Source organism: Dermacentor albipictus, chromosome 2 (assembly GCF_038994185.2).
Source record: "Dermacentor albipictus isolate Rhodes 1998 colony chromosome 2, USDA_Dalb.pri_finalv2, whole genome shotgun sequence".
NCBI classification, from domain to species: domain Eukaryota; kingdom Metazoa; phylum Arthropoda; class Arachnida; order Ixodida; family Ixodidae; genus Dermacentor; species Dermacentor albipictus.
In genome coordinates, this window is record NC_091822.1 from 192,327,119 (window position 1) to 192,346,411 (window position 19,293).

The window sequence follows — 19,293 nt, forward strand, 5'->3', positions numbered from 1 at the left end:
TTATGTTTTCATGTGAGAAAATTTGCATAGAAGAAGGTAATAAAATAAACAGGAAAATAAAGCTATTAGAAAGAAATGCAACATTTCCAGAAAATATACAAGCGAAAAAGCAGTAGTACAGAAGCAGTCAGGCAGCTGATGTAATGGTTACAGCAGTTTGTAGAGTTACTGAATGGTTTCTAAGGTATGCGAAATGCATCTGATGGCTGCAAGGGATTATGTAGTGTGTTGAAATTGGGAAATTTACAGGCATGAGCTGCTGCTGATGATGACATTTGTACATGAGTAGATGGGCACTAACGATGATGGTAGTTCATTTATCACAATGGCAGCTTCTTACCTGCTCTCTTTGCATTTCTTTTGACAGTCCTCGCAAGCCACCTTTCAGCAGGACCACATGGACCCATTGTCGACTACACTTGGTGACGATGATGAGATTTTCAAGTCACTCACAGAAGACATTGCTGTTGGCAACGACTTCAATGACATTCTGAACTGGACAGACAGCCCGGAGGCGCCTTGTTCACCTACACGGAGGTCTTCACCACCAGGTTCCCCAATTGGTGGCATATTGGGCAGTGGCCCAAGTGGGCGCCAATCACCCTTTCAGCATGGCAACGCACTTCGGGTGAGATGTCAAGCTTATTGTCGTTTTCCTAGACCATAAACATTGTGAACAGAAGAGGTGCTTAGCGTCCTTGTATGTTTTCAAGAGTCAGATATACTGCTTAGACTATTGTGGCAAAGGTGCACAGTACTTAAGAAGGGACACCTGGTTTACAGTCAACGTAAGATTTTTCAGGCTCCCAAGAGACCATGAGAACAGCATTCCTTAAGGACTCAAATTGCCACAGCCATGTCAGAAATAGCTCTGAAGGTCTGCCGGTACTCTTATTAGGCATCTAAGGGCTCATACTGTGACAGGCGATGGCCTGTGCACACATGTGTAATAAAGGGACAAACAGTGTCTTGCGACAGTGGCTCCCCTTTCCACTCTTAGTACGCGTCACGTCAATACGTTGTGCATGCTTGACCGCATAACATCGCTGTATTGCAGCGAAGCTTACTTTTGGAAACCGGTATTATTTAATGCATTTTAGACCCTTACCACGGTTTTCATGCTTCAAAGCCATTAGCCAGGATGACAAAGCCAGAGTCAGTATCAAACAGCAGAACACTTGGCAGTAAACTTTGAAGCAGCTAGGCCTAGCACTGCAAAAAGCACCTACATGACCACACGCCACACACCGTGCACCCAAACACACACCGTGCACCCGGCTGCCAGCAGATAGACGCGTGAGAGTGCTGGTTCGAGGCTGCGAGATAAAGGATGCTTTGGTGGCTTCCACCCCTACATCCCACCAAAGCCTGAACACAATTCCATTTCTAAGAAAATTAAAACAACTTGTTCACATTTATTTCTGGCCATAGAGAGTGTATTGGTATGAAGGAAACATTGAAATAATAATTGAGTAAAATTGATTGGTATTGTAAATACTTGATTGGTAAATTGTTTTCTTAACTATCCACAATTGAAAACTTCCTCCAGCATACAAAAAATGGTGGTATGGACTCTTCATTATGTTTCCAGTGCTTAAATTGAAGCTCTTAGGCATCAAATTCAGCATTTAAAAATGATGCATTGGGTTTCTGGCGTGAATGCCATTTCGTACCTAGGATCACATCAAAAAGTCTGCAGAATAGCATGGCAGAGACGTTTCAGCATCAAAAGTTTCAGGCGGCCTTGTACATGGACTCTTTGGGTTATGTGATGGTTCCGCAAAGACATCTGTATTATCAGGCATGTCCGAAAAATCGATCGTCGACAGTATGGATCTTTACCAACACGAGCTTTAATAGTTGCTTGGGCAACTCAGTGACTGAAATGCTCACTCACTGTTGGTTCCCATATAAAAATTAACAAAGAAATACTTTTTGTTTTGTGTTGTATTGCGCTTGTTAAAAATTACTCACTGTGGCTACATCATGCAATTCTGTAACATTAACTTCAGTTTTTATATTTCAAAAAGCCACAACAGTGTTACCACATTTGCAGTACTTGAAGGCTTGCAGGTTACTTTATAATGAAGCTCCATGCATATATTTAATATGCATAGAGGTCCATCAAAAGTACGAGAAACACAGATGCGAAGAAAGCAACTGATTCTTAGTGTAATAATTATGCTTTGTCGTCTTGTGACCCATGACAGGCGTCCTTCTGTTACAGCCTTCTGGTACTTCTGGTACCCTGTTCGCTCCTGATGAAGAAAGGAAGTGTCTACTGATATGAACTCAGCATACGTGGAATTCATTATCATCTCATACAACAACATTTTCTCTTACCAAGCTTTTGCTAAGAAGTAAATCTCTGAAAATGGCAAGAGGTAGCACCAACAAAAAACAATTGACTGTGCATCTCAAATTTAGCACTAAATTGGTGCCACAGGAGAGATGCAGCATATGAAGAGTCAATTTGTTGCTTAGGCAACTGCACTTTTGGTTGCTCAGAACCCTCAGAGCACTGCTAAAATTGCATGTTGGAGCATAATTTGAATAGGAAAGTAAGAGAATATTGCTTGGTGGGATATTGTTAGTTCATCTTCACTGAAATTGCTGGAACTTTTTGTGGAAGTAAGAGAAGAGGAGGGTATGTAGGGCATAGCACTGATTGTTTGTTGCATCAGTGATGTAATCATCCCCTCCACAGCAGGCACACAACTGCACTTTATTGCAGAAAAAGGAACGTGCCTCAGTAATGTGTTACGCCAGCACTCGAGATTGACAAATTGTGCAAGATTTTAGTGATGGCATCAGATGAGCAGCGTGTCGATCAGTAAAGAGTGGTGCAGCACATGAAGCTGCTTCGGCCAAAACTATTAGAATTCTGACGGTGGCAAGAGGCAGCCAAAGCAGTGATACAACGAGAAGCTTTGCTTACGTTCTTCAGTGGTTTCCACATAATTGTATGACTGTTTCAAGGAACATGCTGAGCACGTCCCTGTCTTTGCTGGTTGCAGGGTCCTGGAAGTGGAGGTGGAGAGCCCCAGGAAGAACCCATGCAGCTGCTGCAACAGCCTTTGGCCTTGGGCTACTATGTGTCGACTGCACCTACAGGCCCTTTGCCTCGGTGGTTCTGGGCCACAAGCCCCCATCTGAGGGATTCATGCCCCGTCTTCCTCAAGGTGAGAGCTCCAGTTTCAAGTCAAGTGATCTGCATCCACTGTCTGTCTGTCTGTGTGTCTGTCTCTGTCTGTTCGTGTGTGCGTGTGTGTGTAGGTGTGTGTGTGTTTTAAAGCTCGGGCATGTGTACCATCTCGCATAATTTTCATGCGTGCAGACATATTAGAAGCATCTTCTGTAAAATTCATTAAACTTCCAGCAAGCTGCGTTCATAAACTACAGTTGTCTAGTCATGTAATTGGGGTTCCACCATAACATCATCAGATCGAGAAAAAAAAAAAATGAAGGAGCCAACACTATTTTTGTAATTGCATCACTACTAACGCCTTTACACCAAAGCTTAGCAGCATGTTGTCATTAACTGCAACAAAAGTTTCAGTGCTCTTTTGTTGAGCATCATTCTTTTTGCCAAAATTGTTGAGAATGGCTAAGGATACACGAAAGACAATGCGTGCATTCTGCCTCAACCTTTCTTGTGAGTTTTCTTCGTCCTGCTCTACTTCGGCCATATATGAAGTGCCAACGTGGTGAAGCCACCGTCTCTTGTGATATCTGACTGCCGCTTCATCTGTTGCGATTGTTTTGAACTGTGACTGGTTTCTTTAGCATTGTAAGCTCATTTTTTGTCTTGGCCATTCTCTTTTCAACAGAGTGCCCTGCTTCTGCATTGCCCCACCGTGCACCAGAACCACGATGACATTCTACATGGAAATACACACATGCGCAACTACCACCCGCTTGACTCAAACTTGACCACTGATGTGCTACGGTAAGGAAAGACCTTCATATGTATCAGTTTAAACACTCGAACACTAATATATTGAATCTCAAGGGGATCACATGAAAGTTCGTTATATAGGTAATTTGATATATAAAATAGAAATAGAAAAAAATTTTCCAGGGAATTTTACAGCTGTTCGTTCAACACACAATAATTGTTTACGCAGTTAAACCTCGATATAACGTAGTATTTAACTTTTCATAACCTCTTGTCCAGAGAAAACGCCATGTATTTAGGACTTCAATATAACGAAGTGTTTGTATGCAATTTCAATACAGTCGCCGACCGATTTTCCGGACTCCAAAAATTCGGACATGCCCGATTATTCGGTCAGCTTCGCAGCACCGCCATTCTCCCCATAGACCATAATGTATAACAACTGCCGAAAGTTCGGACACCTTGCAACCTCTCGTCTGATTTTTCGGACACTCCTTGAGCCAACTTGATCGAGAGCACCATGCACCGACTCTGACCGGTGCATGGTTTGACTTGCTGAACGCCATGTTTGTTTTGAACGGAGCTTCCTTGCTGCCCCACAAAGTGGCGCTAGTGGAAATCCCCGCTCATCATCATCGTTTCTGTCTGGTTAGATAGAGCGGCTCTGCAGCAGTTCCGGTTTCAACTTAGTAAGCCACGTCAAGACAATCCAGCAGCCGGTTTGTTTCGTCGCGCAAGACGCTGCGAGCAGGTCGCGTTTTTCGTTTGCGCGACAGGTGTCGGCACGGTGGTGTTTGCTTTGTGTGCTGTGTCGAGGTTTCGGTGATCCAACGCGGCATACGTAAACATCGCGTCAAGGGTCTAATGGCGCCGACAGTGCCCGCGCAGACTGCACTGGGGAATGCCGGCAAGCGGGGTGCCGGGGGACCTAAGATTTGTCGTCTTCCAATGTGCTCTCTACTGACGCGGAAAATGTTCTGCCGAGACCTGCGCAGTGGTTGCATTGCGATTCCAGACACCGTCTCATTTGACAGTTTCATAGGTGCTGACACTGCTGTATTGACATGCGCAGAACGCGACGACGGCAAGATCATTCGTCAGGTTTCTGCTGCACTGCCGGACGATGACTTTGAGTCGGAAGATGACGCACCATGTGCTACGCTGCCGTCGCATGCGGAGCGTGTACAAGCAGTGACTGTGCTTTCAGCCGCCAATAGTGACCGTACGACCCTCTCCGAGATTCAGGCTTATCTGATTGCGCGTAAACGGAACAGCGTGCAGCGGCACATTCACGATTTCTTCCAAGCCTACTGCCGAGCCCAAATAAGTGCGTGGAAATAAAGGATTTCATTTTTTTTTCTTAATCTGCTTTTTCGGACACCTGTTTATTCGGACATTTTCGCAGTCCCCGTGAGGTCCGAATAAACAGTCGGCGACTGTATAACGAAATTTCGCTTCCTCCGCAAAGGAATGCCGAGACAATAAATGAAAACTTCCACGAATGCAGATAATCAAATGATTGAATTACAAGCTGCTGCTTGCAAATGCACCTCTCAAATCACATGCGGCACGACAAGAGCAACCACAAAAGTGGAGCCACATCATCTTCCCTGTGAAGTCCAAGTGTGATAAGATCCTATCATGCCCCGCACACTTCATCCTAGGCGTGAGGGTGAGAAAAGAAAGATGGTGGCTTCACGATGGCCGCATGCCCTAGTGAGAGAAGGAAAAGGGGGGGGGGGAGCACGTAGTAATGCAGTCGAGCGCGCGTAAGAGGCGGAGGTTGGAGTGCGTTGAGATTTCTGGCCTGTGTCTCAGCTGTGGCTGCGCATGGCTTAGCGCATACGCAGCCGTGCACCCTGCTTTAGAAGAAATCTGCCACATGTGCAAAGAGTGGGCGTGCCAAGACGGCGTGGCATCATGTAAGCTGTCTTCCTGCACGTTTAGTATTGGAGGTTGCATAATCTCGAGTTTCAGCGACTCCTTAGAACGAGAGGCAGACGAAGCGTTTTCTCCCCGCTGCTGGTTTTTTCATGATAGCATCATCTTAGTGGGAGCGACACTATCAGCCACAGAGGTGGAGTACGCGCAAAGGCATTGCTGCTGACTTTGCTTAAACGGCCCCTGAAACGGTTCGGACAAATTTTGTACACGCATAGGGTACAGCTTAAGTATAACATTCGCACCACAATTTAAGTGAAGCGTTACATATTAATGGAGCTACAAGCGATTAGAAGTTACCCTCCTCCCCAGCCACGCTTTTCCTCCTCAACTCGTTCGCCGAGCGAGCGGGGCTAAGCTCCGCCTTCACTGGTACTGCGTCACGATGCGACGTCACATCGTCCACTTCCGGTTGTTTCGGAGCCCGCCCCCGCCCGCGCGATACCTCTCCGCTAACCGCTTGGCTGTCAACCCCAAGCGAGAGCTGTCGAAGCAGCGTGCGTTGCGAGCATTCTGTCGTAGTGCCGAACGTGTCTGGTATTCCGTTAACCACAGGCAAGCTGGTCATTTCGGCAAATGACTGGAGGCATAAACTCAAGCTGATGAAGGAACTTTGGCGTAGACGTAAGTGAGCGGCATGATCGGTCTGTACGGTCCAGGAACTTGTTGGCGCAGCGCTTAACCAGCCAAACAAAGCGCTAATATTGCTCTAACCAAGTGTAAAACATTTTAAACATTTATAAAAACAACGTGTTGATGATTACACTCCTGCGAAAAATACGCACTAGCAGCAAAGAAGAATACGCTTCGTTGCTGCTACTGTGTATGGTTGAGTTCTATGCCACCAGGTGGCTGCACCGTGCAGACCATTCACATTTGCCCTTCTGCTCATCTCGGCTCATCCTGTTACGGCACAGTCAAGCGGCCAGACCCTGTCCCCTTGCGCTTATGTTTGCCCCAATGCGGGACTCGCAAAACGCTATTGCGTTAGTAATCTTCCGGTGTAAAGTGACGGCCACAAACGCACAAATCCTGACGCCGATCGTATAGCGGCAGTCCGATGCGCAGCAGCCAGTTCGCTCGTACGCTGCCTTGCAGAGGGACACGATGTCGCAGCTTGACATATTGCCAGTCGCTACGTTTGCAGTCCACAAGGCAACAAAGTCGAATCATAGTGCTCGCGAAAAGACTGAGACAAACTCTGACCGCGGAGCTCTCGTCAAAATGGAGTACGTTGTAACACAAGCGGACGACACTTGCTGTGTGCCGGAAGTGCTTAAGTGTACTGAAAAATCGTTCTTGTACATTCTCTTTATGCTACTTTCTTTTCATAAAAACAAATTAACTAACATTCCAACTATTACGAAGATCATTTGTTTACCATAAAGTTGGGAAAATTATCGATCACGCGCCTTGGTCAGCCAATCAGATAGCTCGCCCCACTGACGTCATATGAGTGAATTCGGTCATATGGGTAGGGGCGGCTTAAAATTCCGCCGAGTAGTGCGCTGCGATCGGCAGCGATGTGCATTTTTAAAACCTTATAATAAATTTCACGCTTTACGCAGAGCACTTAGATGTGTCAATTAATGATCAGAAGGACCTACTCTAACGACTCAGTACGTTTGTAGAAAATCGTCAAAAGCGTTTCCGGGTCCCTTTAAGGGTGGACGTGGCAATGAATACTTTCTTTTGTGTGAATAAATTGGTGAAATTCGGCATGCAGGTGCGATTTGTTATGCTGATATCATAACTTAAGTTAGTTAAGAGCTATCTATTATAGTTTTCGAGTTAGAACAGTTGGCTGCCTGCAATGGTCATTCCCAAATTAATGAATGACATATAAGTTCCCCAAGATTCTCACATACACATGTTCACAGTGCCCATTCTGTGTGATAAAGCAATTGGTTTATTTTTTAAATGCGGCAATGAGGATAAAATATTTTTTGAATTTTTCTCTGCACATTGTGTTACTAACAACTTTTGCAAAAAAAAAGCGTAAATTTTTTTTATGAGGTGCAGTTAAAGAGGGACAGCTTTATTGCAGTCGTCAATGTTTCAGGATCTAAGTGCAAACGGCAGTAGGATAAGTGCAAAAGGTAGTAGGATTTTATATTCATTCGTTGTGAAATGGCACTGGGATTACTGAAAGCAACTGTAAAAAATATGAAAGCTAAGAAAACGGAGTTCAAAGTTTCATTTGTTATAAATGTTTAAATATTTACTTTGAGCACCTAAAACCCGCCTGGGATGTAGTCGTTTGCTTGTGAGGACACGTTTTCTTTACGTTTCTATGTAGTTTTTCGCTTTCTTGCAGCAGTTTCATGCACCTTAGTTGCCTTTTTGATGTGTCGTGTAGAGGTAGATGACAGCGGATTCGCAACAGCCGCTCTTAATCCTTTCATTGCGCAACCTCTTTATTGGTGTGAGCTGGAGCTTAAATCTGTAGCTCGCACGCGAGCACACCTTCACCATCGTAAGCGGATGCACTTTCCCGGTTGCCCACATCTGCCGGTTGTGCCGCGTCAACAAGCTCAGCGGCATCTGCTTCTACCAGCCGTTCTCTCCCTCTGTTCCACGCCTTTTGTGATATTCCTTATGCATGGGCCGTTCGGAACTTGATTCTTTTGGGACTCATCACAGAACACATGCGTTAAGCTGCCACGATCGTCGATGATGTTAATCGGAACGTGCAGCTCACTGCTGTTCAAATGCGGCTGAGAGGTTCGTCAGCAATTCAGCTCTACAACAGCCAATAGGAGTGTGCCCTGTGCCCATGGACTACTGTGACCAATTGCAATGCCGTATTTGCCCCCCCTTTTTTTTTTTTTCGCTTGCGTTTGCTGGTTTATTTTTCAGTGGAGAAATACATCGCTCTGGCTATCTTTTTTTAGCTCCAATCTCTCCTCTTTACGATGATGCCCAGATGGCGGCGCTGCGTCAACAGACAGCTGAGCAATCATTTCACCACGAGGTGAAATATTTTAACAAGCATCCCATCATATCTGAGGACCGAAAAAAAGAAAAAAAGGAAAATTGAAAATTTTGACAATTTTACCACTTCAGTTGCCGCGTCCCCCCGTAATTCATACTGCCGATGGGAAGATATCGTCGACGTACATGAAACGAAACCATATCATTCATCGCCGACTCCCAAATTCATCATCAGCAGCAGCAGCCCACGCTATGTCCACTCAGGACGAAGGCCTTTCCCTGTGATCTCCAATTACCTGCACCAACTGCGCCAAGTCCTGCGCCAACCGATTGCAACTAGCACCTGCGAATTTCCTGATTTCATCGCCCCACGTAGTGTTCTGCCTTCCTCTACTGCGCTTCCCTTCTCTTGGTGCCCATTCTGTAACCCTAATGGTCCAACAGTTATCTAACCTTCACATTACATGACCTGCCCAGCGGCATTTTTTTTCTCTTAATGTCAATTAGAATATCGGCTATACCCGTTTACTCTCTGATCCAAACCGCTCTCTTTCTTTCTCCCAAGGTTATGCCTAGCATTTTTCATTCCATCGCTCTTTATACAGTCCTTAACTTGTTTTTAAACTTCTTTGTCAGTCTCCAAGTCTCTGCCCCATATGTCAGCAATGGTAAAATACACTGGTTGTACACCTTCCTTTTCAATGATAATGGTAAGCTTCCAGTCTGGAGCTGGCAATGTCTGCCGTATTCACTACAACCCATTTTTATTCTTCTATGAATTTCCTTCTCATGATAAGGGTTCCCTGTGATTAATTGACCTAGGTAAACATACTCCTTCACAGATTCTAGAGGTTTACTGGCGGTATTGAACTTTTGTTCTTTTGCCTGGTTATTTATCATTATCGTTGTCTTCTGCATATTAACCTTCAACCCCACTCTTACATTCTCTCTGTTAAGATCCTCAATCATTTATTGTAACTCGTCCGCAGTGTTGCTGAATAGAAGAATGTCATCGGCAAACTGAAGGTTGCTGTGGTATTCGCCATCGATTCTTACTCCTAAACCTTCCCAGTTTAATAGCTTGAATGTTTCTTCCAGGCACGCAGTGACTAGCATTGGAGAGATTGTGTCTCCTTGTCTGACCCCTTTCTTTATAGGTATCTTCCTACTTTTTCTTGTGGAGAATTAAAGTAGCTGTGAAATCTCTAGATGTTTTCCAGGATATTTATGTACGCGACCTGTACACCTTGATTACGTAATGCCTCTATGACTGCTGGTATCTCTACTGAATCAAATGCCTTTTCGTAATCTATGAAAGCCATATATAGAGGCTGATTGTACTATGCGGATTTCTCGATTACCTGATTGGTGACATGGAGAGAGAGAGAGAGAGTTGCAAATGAGAGAAAGGCAAGGAGGTTAACCAGAGTTAAAACGTCCGCTTTGCTACTCTGCACTAGGGGAAGGGAAAGGGGAAGTAAAGAGGGAAAGAGATGACATGGATGTGATCCATTGTAGAGAATCCCTTCCTGAAACCTGCCTGTTTCCTTGGTTGACTAAAGTCCAGTGTTGCCCTTATTCTGTTGGAGATTATTTTGGTAAATATTTTATATAATATTTGGGAGGGGGTAAGCTAATGGGTCTATAATTTTTCAATTCTTTAATGTTTCCCTTTTTGTGGATTAGTATAATCTTTGCATTCTTCAAGTTATCTGCAACCTTTGCGGTCGACAGACACTTAGTATAAAGAGCCACCAGTTTTTCAAGCATTATGTCTGCTCCATATTTAATTAAGTCTACTGTTATTCCATCTTCTCCTGCCACTCTTCGTCATTTCTCGTCTTGCAAGGCCCTTCTGACCTCGTCGCTAGATATAAGGGGAGTTTCTTTATCCTGTTCATTACTGCTTCTAATTGAGGTATCCTGACTCCTCTGGATACTGTACAGGTCAGTATAGAATTCTTCTGCTGCTTTTACTACATCTTCGAGATTGCTGATGATATTACCATGCTTATCTTTCAGTGCATACATCTTGGTTTGTCCTATGCCAAGTTTCTTTCTCACTGATTTCAGGCTATGTCCATTTTTTACGGTTTCTTCAGTCTTTCTGACGTTATAGTTTCGAATATCACTTATTTTTGCCTTTTTAATCAGTTTTGACAGTTCCGCGAATTCTGTCTTCCACTCTCATTCTTTGTTGTTTCTTTATTAAGTCCTTTGTTACTTCAGAGAGCTTGCCTACTGTTTGCCTTGGAGCCTTGCCTCCCACTTGAATGGCTGCCTCTGAAGCCAGCCTAGTTACAGTTTCATTCATTGCCTCTATGTCATCTTCATCTCTCTGGTTTAAGGGTGCATATTTGTTTTGCAAGTACCAGCCTGAATTTGTCTGCTTTTACCCGTACTGCCTCTAGATTGACCTGTTTCTTTTTGACCAATTTTACCCTTTCTCTCTTCAAATTGAGGTGAATCCTAGCCCTCGCTAACCTATGATCACTGCACTTATCCTACCTATCACTTCTACATCCTGCACTATGCTGGGATCAACAGAAAGTACGAAATCAATTTCATTTCTTGTTTCACCATTAGCGCTTTTCCAGGTCCACTTACTGTTGCTGCGCTTCCTGAAAAAGGTGTTCATTATTCGAAATTTATTCCTGTCTGCGAATTGTACCGGCATCTCTCCTATAGCTTTCCTAGAATCGTTGCCGTATTTTCCAATTGCTTGTTTGCCAGCCTGCTTTGTTCCCACTTTTGAATTGAAGTCGCCCATTACCAGAGTAAACTGAGTTTCTACTTTTCTCATCGCTAATTCAACATCTTCATAAAACTGATCTACTTCCTCATCATCGTGACTGGATGTTGGAGCGTGGGCTTGTACTACCTTTAATCTGTACCTCTTATTAAGTTTGATTACGACTGCTGCTACCCTCTCATTAATGCTGTAGAATGTCAATGTTGCCCGCTATGTCCTTATGGATTAGGAATCCCCACCCCGTATTGCTTCTTATCTGGGAGACCTCTATACAGTGAAATCTCGGTACAACGAACTTCAGGGGACCGCGGGAAAATGTTCGTTATTCTGAAAGGTCGTTATAGTGAAAGCCCAAAAATTAGCCATAACAATAGCATTTCAGTAACGCAAGCGTCCTACCTTTGAAACGGTACCTCCTTGAACTCGTTTCTCGCACAATGCACACGTGATCGTCAGACAAGGCACATTTATTTGAAATAGTCCGTGATCGTCTTCTGACGGGTGCAGCACAGACTGCAGCACGAACGATTCCAGACCATCCGCATTCTTATGCACGCCTTCGGCCGCTGTGCCGCGTTTGGCTATAAATATGCGGAGTTTTCGCAAGCAGTCCAACGCATCTGTGGCCGACACGGACTCGTCGCGGTCTTCGGGTGCTGCCGTAACGTGCAGCAAGATTCTTGCTGGTGCTTAAAGATTTTCTCCTTATCTTTGAGAATCGTGGCGATCGTCGACCGCACCACTCCACGTTCTTTAGCCACGACGGTTTGTTTCTTCCCGTCTTCTATCTCGCGAAAAATCTCTACTCTCTCGCTCAAAGAAAACTGCTTTCGCTTCTTCGCCGTGCTTAGAGTTGTTGAGCTCATGGCAACGCGAACGCCAGCACGCACTTCTAACACAATAATATAACCAGAAGAAAAACAAGATGGACAGGCCTGATACGGGTGACAGCGCGCGAACAACTGAGAAAACAAGCAAGAAAAACGTGATGCGTCGTCACCTCCGCAACAGGAAAAAAAAAAAGCCCACTTCAGCGTTATTTACTACTTTTTTTTTTCTTCTGCCGCACCGTCTCAGGTTTTACGAGCCCATGCTCCCCGCCTCTCCACTCACAAAACCTGGTGCGTCGTTGCCTCCGCAACGGAGAAGGGAAAAAAAAAAAAGTCTCCGCCCGCATCTTTCTCCTTCCGCGCCATCTCAGGTTTTTGCGGGAAGCAAGTTGCAAGGCGGCCCGCTCTTCGCGCTGCGTCGTCTGCTAGCTTAGAGCTCCGACTGCCGTGACGGATACACTGAAATCTAAGAATCCTCGCATTTCGGGATATGAGTTCGTAGTACTGAGGTGTTGTTAAGATGACACGGAAATTAAATAACGATCGTTATTCTGAAATGTTTGTTATTCTGAAGTTCGTAGTAGTGAAATATTTTTACATTGAAACTATAAGCAGTCGGCACGGGATTTCATAAAAGTTCGTTAATCTGAAATGTTCGTTAATGTGGTGTTCGCTGTAACGGGGTTTGACTGTAACAGAGGACGTCGCCGTTATTTAGCAGTGTATAAGCCGCACCAGTTCTAATCTCAACTTAAGAAAAACGTGACTTCATGGCTCTCGGCACGCGTGTGGCCGATGCTGCAGCTGTAATGGCAAGTCTTTTGGAAAGTGCCAGCACGCCACAGTAGTTTTCGCCTTCAGCCAAACAGAACGCTTCACTATTGTATGCAGAATGCGTGCGTCCAGCTGATAGTAAGATATATCACACTTGCAGCAAAAAATGCTGCCGGATGTGCTCACAGTTTTGAAATGACAGGTGATCGGAACCGGGCGCAGGTACGGTTTCGAAGGGGCTACAACGCTGCATTTTGCGCTTTTAATGATCTTTGAATGGAAACTTGAAATTAGATATGTAAAAGTGCCAGGAACGAAAAAATAAGGTTCTGGAAATAATATCTTACTTTTGGACCAAAGTGGTGTTGAATCGTAACTGCCGAACAACTACAGTGTTGTTCATCTTTGCACATTTGTGAAGGGTGAGTCCACATATAACGAACTATTGACATAACCTAACATAACATAACTAACTATAACATAACATACATAACATGACATAACATAACTATTGACATAACGCTGTCAGAAGATATGAACTGGACATATCACATTGAACAAATTATGAAATCATTGTCATCTGCCGCAGGTGCATTGTCCCGTTGCCGTCATTTTTTTCCAGAGAAAGTAAAGTTGTACACATATTATGCCTTGTTTCAATCGCATCTGAATTATTGTGCGCTAGTATGGGCTACCACCACGAAACGTAATCTTCATGCACTTCTTCAACTTCAAAAACGAGCACTTCAATAACGTACATGTAGCGAATGTACCTTATTTCCATTCTACTGCGCAACTTTTTGAAAGTTATAACATAATACAAGTAACTAACATTTACGAATACAGGCTACTGTATTCTTTTTGCTTCGGCTCCGAAAAGTTTCAAATATTTTAAAAAAATACGTCACGACTTGAATATGACAGGACTGATGCGCGTACCCGCAGCAAAGACAGGTGGTTAGTACCGTACAGGTGTACAAATTACCTCATGCAGTCGCTAAGACACACGCTACCTTCACTGTTAAATAAATTTGGGAAAGAAATTGTTATGACAAATACCTTGACTCGAAAACAGCTTAGAGCATATTTTTGTAAAGAAATTTTTGAAATGTGATCTTTGTAATTATTGTAAATGTAACCCATTGTATTTGTAACAATACGTTGTATTGTATTTGTATATTGTATTTGTATTTGTACTGCTGCCATGTGAGGGCCTTCAGGCACATTCAAGCTGTATGTCGCAGCTTTTCGCCTGGAGGACCCCCAACAAGTTTGTTGGAAATAAAACATTTGATTGATTAATTGATTGATTGATTGATTGATTGATAACGACCAATTTTCGTGGACTATTGTGTTCATTATAAGCGTTCAAAAGTGCTTCAACTGTGTATGCAACAGTGGCACCACATTTCTTGCTAATTAGTATTGTAGTATGCGTCATGGTGCTAAGTGTCCTGTGTTTATGCCATTCCTGTTCTGACCGCGAAATATTGGGTAACTGATTGCAGGTACGTGCTGGAAGGCTACAACACACTGTCGTGGCTCTCCCTGGACCCACACAGCCACGACAGGCAGTCTTGCCTGCCGCTACACATCCAAAACCTAATGAAGCTCTACCATGCTGTGGAGGTGCTGCTGTAAGAGAGCAGTTATCTAACTTTGTCTCATCTAAGGCTGTGAGCGTTCTGGTGTGTAAAAAAGAAGACTGGTGCTGGTGCAAGTGCACCTTTATGCGGAAATGGGCAGATACAGCCGGTGCAAGGAGGGAAAGTGTTTTAATTTTGTTTCTTCTCTCCCATCCTGTGAGCGCTGCCATCACGTCGTGTTGTTTGTTGTTGTTGTTATGTATCATACCGATGCTGCCATCCTCAGTCCCTGAACCGGTACCTGTGCTTTTTGCTTTGACTGCTTCTTTCACCATGTGAACACGCGTGCATCTTGGTTGACATTGTGTTTGTTGTCACAGCTCTTGGAGAGAATTTCGAATTGTGCGAATGCTGTTAGCTGAATTGAAAAACTTTAACGTGATATTATGTTTCTGGTTGCTGTGGGGCCAAGACTTGATGGCTTCTCCTCCTATCTTCCTGCTTTATTTGTTTCGGTCTATGGCAAGAGGTGCTGCTTTTGATAACAAACTAGTTTGTATTAGTGTCTTTCACAAGCATGGTATGGGTTGACCAGCAATACCGGTTTTAGTTAGGGAAATACTAAAGAGCAGTGTCACAGAGATGGGCGCTCCTTGTACATGCACAAGGCAATCTGTTTACTCGTGCAGTGCACACTGGGTCTCTCGTAGTCATTAGAATGTACACCACAAGAGAGTTCTTATTGTAGTACATTATGGAAAAGCGCACTCTTACCTCCAAATGAAAAGCCAAAGAGAGAAGGCAACCTTAATCTTTGGCTGCTATTCAGAAGGCTACCAGTGCAGCGCAAACCATGCTATGTTATGCATGGGGGGGCCATAGTCAACGAAGCAATACCTTACGCCCCATTGTGACATGCATCCATATGTATGAAATGGTTCTGTTGCTACTCTCAGGGAAAAGTGAGTCAGCGGCAGCTGCTTCCATTGCGAATGGAATGTCATCCACAGTTGCGTACGTTCATTATGACTGCATGCATTACAGTTGTCATCGCCACATACTTCACAGTCTGTTATTTTGGTGGCATTGTTTCTATTTGTGATTCTCTCACCTATGAGCACTCGGTGCTTGCTACCTATGTTTGTTTGTTTGTCTTTTCCCGTTTGCCCTTGCTCCTTCAATGCACTTGTTTCATACTCTTGCTGAGGATGCAGCATCTCCTGTACAAATGTAAAAAGAAAAATGGTTTCCTGCCTCTTTTCCAAAGTTTACTGCAGGGAGGAGGGAAGTGAAAAAGCATGTTCTTAATTTGCTCATTTTTAAGGCTGTCTTTTTGAACATCAGCTCCATTGTTAATATATCCACATAATATATGTACACTACCAAGAGCACCTAGGTAAGCAACAGTAGCATAATTGCTTGTTGCTCTCACTGGCTGAAGAAGTGTTTTGTCTGAGCCTCTCCCTCCCCTACATTTTTTTCTTCTTTCTTTGTGCTCACTCTAAGGTGCATTGTTGTGTCACTGCGCAACATTTGTTGCCAAGAAGGAAGCTTTGTTGAGCTTAGCTAGGGCTTCTTTCTTTAGTCTCTCAAGGGTGATGACTTGGCTGGTAGCTTCTGAAATAGTTTTTTGTTAGACTAACTCTCATGCAGAGTATTATACATTGTTTGAGGATCACATAGATTGTGTGTGGCAAAGAATTTTTTAGCTAGAGCAAGAAGGCATCGTGCCTCACATTGACTGGTAATATGAAAAGTACTGCAGTCAAGTCAACATATCAGCAAGAGAACCGCAGAAAAAAAAATGGGGAGGGGAGCTTTAGTAGTGCATGAAGCCAAACGATCATGCATTGAGCTCAGTGCAGCATGCTGTGGAACGAATTAGCTATAGATATGTTGATTATGGATATTGAAAACCCAGTTCGTGGTTAATATTGACAAGGGCTAACAAGATGGACGTGTGAGAACATGTCAACCGTGCTGTATATAACAGAATTTCTCCTTTTCCTCCCAGTATACCCCCTTCTCCCACGAGCTCAGCTGTACATTACTGTGAATGTGTATACTATTTAATGAAAAGGGGACAGGAAGTCGTGGTCTTTTTTGTTGTGCCTTTTTTTTTCTTCTGTGAATCTATTTATTGTGCCTGTAAATAACGCAGCCATTTTGGTGAAGAGTGGGTGTTTTCCTTTTATTTTTTGTATCTACTGTGGTTTGAAGAGCAATGTATCTACTTAGCCTTGTTATATATTATACATATTATAAATATATAAGTATATACATATATATATATATATATAAATATAAAATACTATAAATACATATAAATACGAGGTACACATGACAACCTATTTGGGCGACAGAAGACATTTATGTAAAAATAAAACAGAAAACAAGGGGCTTCATGCACACCAAGTCAGCCGGAGTGGATGCTACGCTGCTCTTGTGAAATGTGTACATAGGAAGCACTATGGCAGGCATGTGTGTTTGTGTGTGTGTGTGCACATGTGCATGTGTGTGTGCGTGCGTGGGCCAGCAGTGTTGTGTATAAAAGAAAAGAGTGTACAGCCTTAGCTCATTTTAGATCCTTTTTACATGGCCCAACTGTGCTGTGCAGCGTCTTGAATTGTACACTTTTATGAAGAATGTTGATTAAAACCTTGTAACTAAGAGAAGTCCTGGCGCCTGCCACAGTTTGTTTCTACTGCCTTTTCTATGTCAGCTTCCGGCCACTCCTGTTGGCTTGACGACTATCAGTTAATGCGGCTAACGTGCAGTAAAATGGCATAAAACATGGCAACTGCTTTATGCAGGAAACACTCATACTAACCTTAATCAAAAGCATATACTACATATAGTAAATTGTGCACTTCTGCAATAGCAGAAAGGCCACTTTTTCTGTTGGGGGAGAGACTTAATAAACCAAGCAGACATTCAAAAATTTAAGATGGTTGAAAGTGCCCCCTTGGCACCTTGAAAGTTCACACACCACCTCCATGCGGCAATAGGTTCTGTCGGTGTCTGCTTGGGAATGGTTCCCTGTGAAGGATTACCTTGCCCTCTAAAGGGTCCAAACCCTGAGCTTAGCAATCTTTTAAGAACTCTTCCTGTACTTAAAGGCCAACTGCAACAAAATTTTGGACCAAGTAAGAAAATAAAGAGCAGACCACGTGCAAACTTGGCATTTAAAATACGAGCAGAAGCGTCACAAGGAAGCTCGCATAAATAGCCGTTTTGGTTACTGAGAGAGAAAAAAAAACGGTGTAATTACTGCTCGCCGAAAGTGACGCATGCGCTAGAACGCACAGCTCCTTGGCGTGGCCTCCGAGTTAAGGCGGCGCACTGAAGAATCTTGGAGGCGGTGTGCTGGGACTTGCGTCGTAGCGACAACCACCAGGCGCAGGGGTCATCTGCTAAGGGGCTGTTTAAAGGTTGCTAACAGGAAAACTGTACAATTAACAGCCCTCCGACTTTGTGAAAATTGCATCAGTGGTATATACTAATTTGTAACAAATTTAGCCAAAGTTTCGTTGCAGTTGGTCTTTAAAAGATGCAAAGTGCAGAAAATAAGAGTACAGTACTTTGCAATCCGTGATTTCTCACTGACATACTCTCACATGGGTTTCAACATGAAATTGTACGGCTAAGTTTAGCTCTTCATTTATACGTTCCTAATCAGCATTTTACTATGGAGATTGAGATTTTAAAGAATGCTGAATTGATTTTGTGTTGATCTGTTATCCCTTTAATTTGCGCTGAGTCATATACTCGCTATAGCTCAGAAAATGCGTTCCAGGAAAATGCTATTTTGTCAGATATTGTAACAAGATTATCAGAAATGGAAGAAGTAGGGTGAACATAGCAGTGCAGATACGAAAGAGATAAAAAAAAAGAATGCAGTGGCATGTAACAAAGTGCACAGAACCATGGCCAATCCCCTTCGTGGGTACGTGCCAAAATTTGAAGGAAGAAAAAGAGAGAAGGGCCACGTAGAGCATTTGCCTAATACGTACACAACCAATGGTGCGTGCGCCTTCTGCAACTGTCTGCTTAATTATGCAGTGCTGTCATTACGCTGGTGCTTGCTTTCTCCCGTGTGGTTATGAGTGTAGGGCAAGCGTTTTTGCAGTTTTTTCCCTGCCTTTCTGAAGACATACACACCAACATATCCTAGGCGCCCAGGCCCCACCGCCTGAGACATGTCCAGTGAAGCACCCCAACTGTATTGGGTCAGTCGCTCACTGCTCGATTTTTTGGTCGCAAAGGTTCTGAACCAATCAGACGCACGGAGCAGGACATCTGCATATGCTGGCACTTATTTTACGCGGCGATAGCAGTATAAGGAGACGTATTGTAATTGTAGTTGCAATTTCACAAAAGCCCAAGCCCCATCACATATGACATCGTCTAGTGAGCACCCCAACTGTTTTAGGTCAGTTGCTCACCACTCGATTTTTAAGCCGCAAAGCTTCTGAACCAGTCAGAGCCATAGGAGCAGGATGTCTGCATAGCTGACACTTATGTTACGTGGCGATAGCAGTACGAGGAGACATTGTAATTGTAACTTGTAGTAATTTA

General features: G+C 43.8%; 1 protein-coding gene across 4 annotated transcripts in view; it reads left to right on the top strand.

The window, feature by feature from the left end:
- The window catches only part of skd (mediator complex subunit skuld), a 159,061-nt gene extending 141,671 nt beyond the window's left edge, over nt 1-17,390 (top strand). For all 4 annotated transcript variants that reach the window (XM_065427431.1, XM_065427429.1, XM_065427430.1 and 1 more), the window contains 4 exons: nt 368-628; nt 3,018-3,182; nt 3,831-3,949; nt 14,638-17,390. In XM_065427431.1, coding sequence (XP_065283503.1) covers nt 368-628; nt 3,018-3,182; nt 3,831-3,949; nt 14,638-14,770 — 678 coding nt within the window. In that variant the 3' untranslated portion in view covers nt 14,771-17,390. The remainder of the gene's footprint in view (nt 1-367; nt 629-3,017; nt 3,183-3,830; nt 3,950-14,637) is intronic.
- The last annotated feature ends 1,903 nt before the right edge of the window (nt 17,391-19,293 follow it).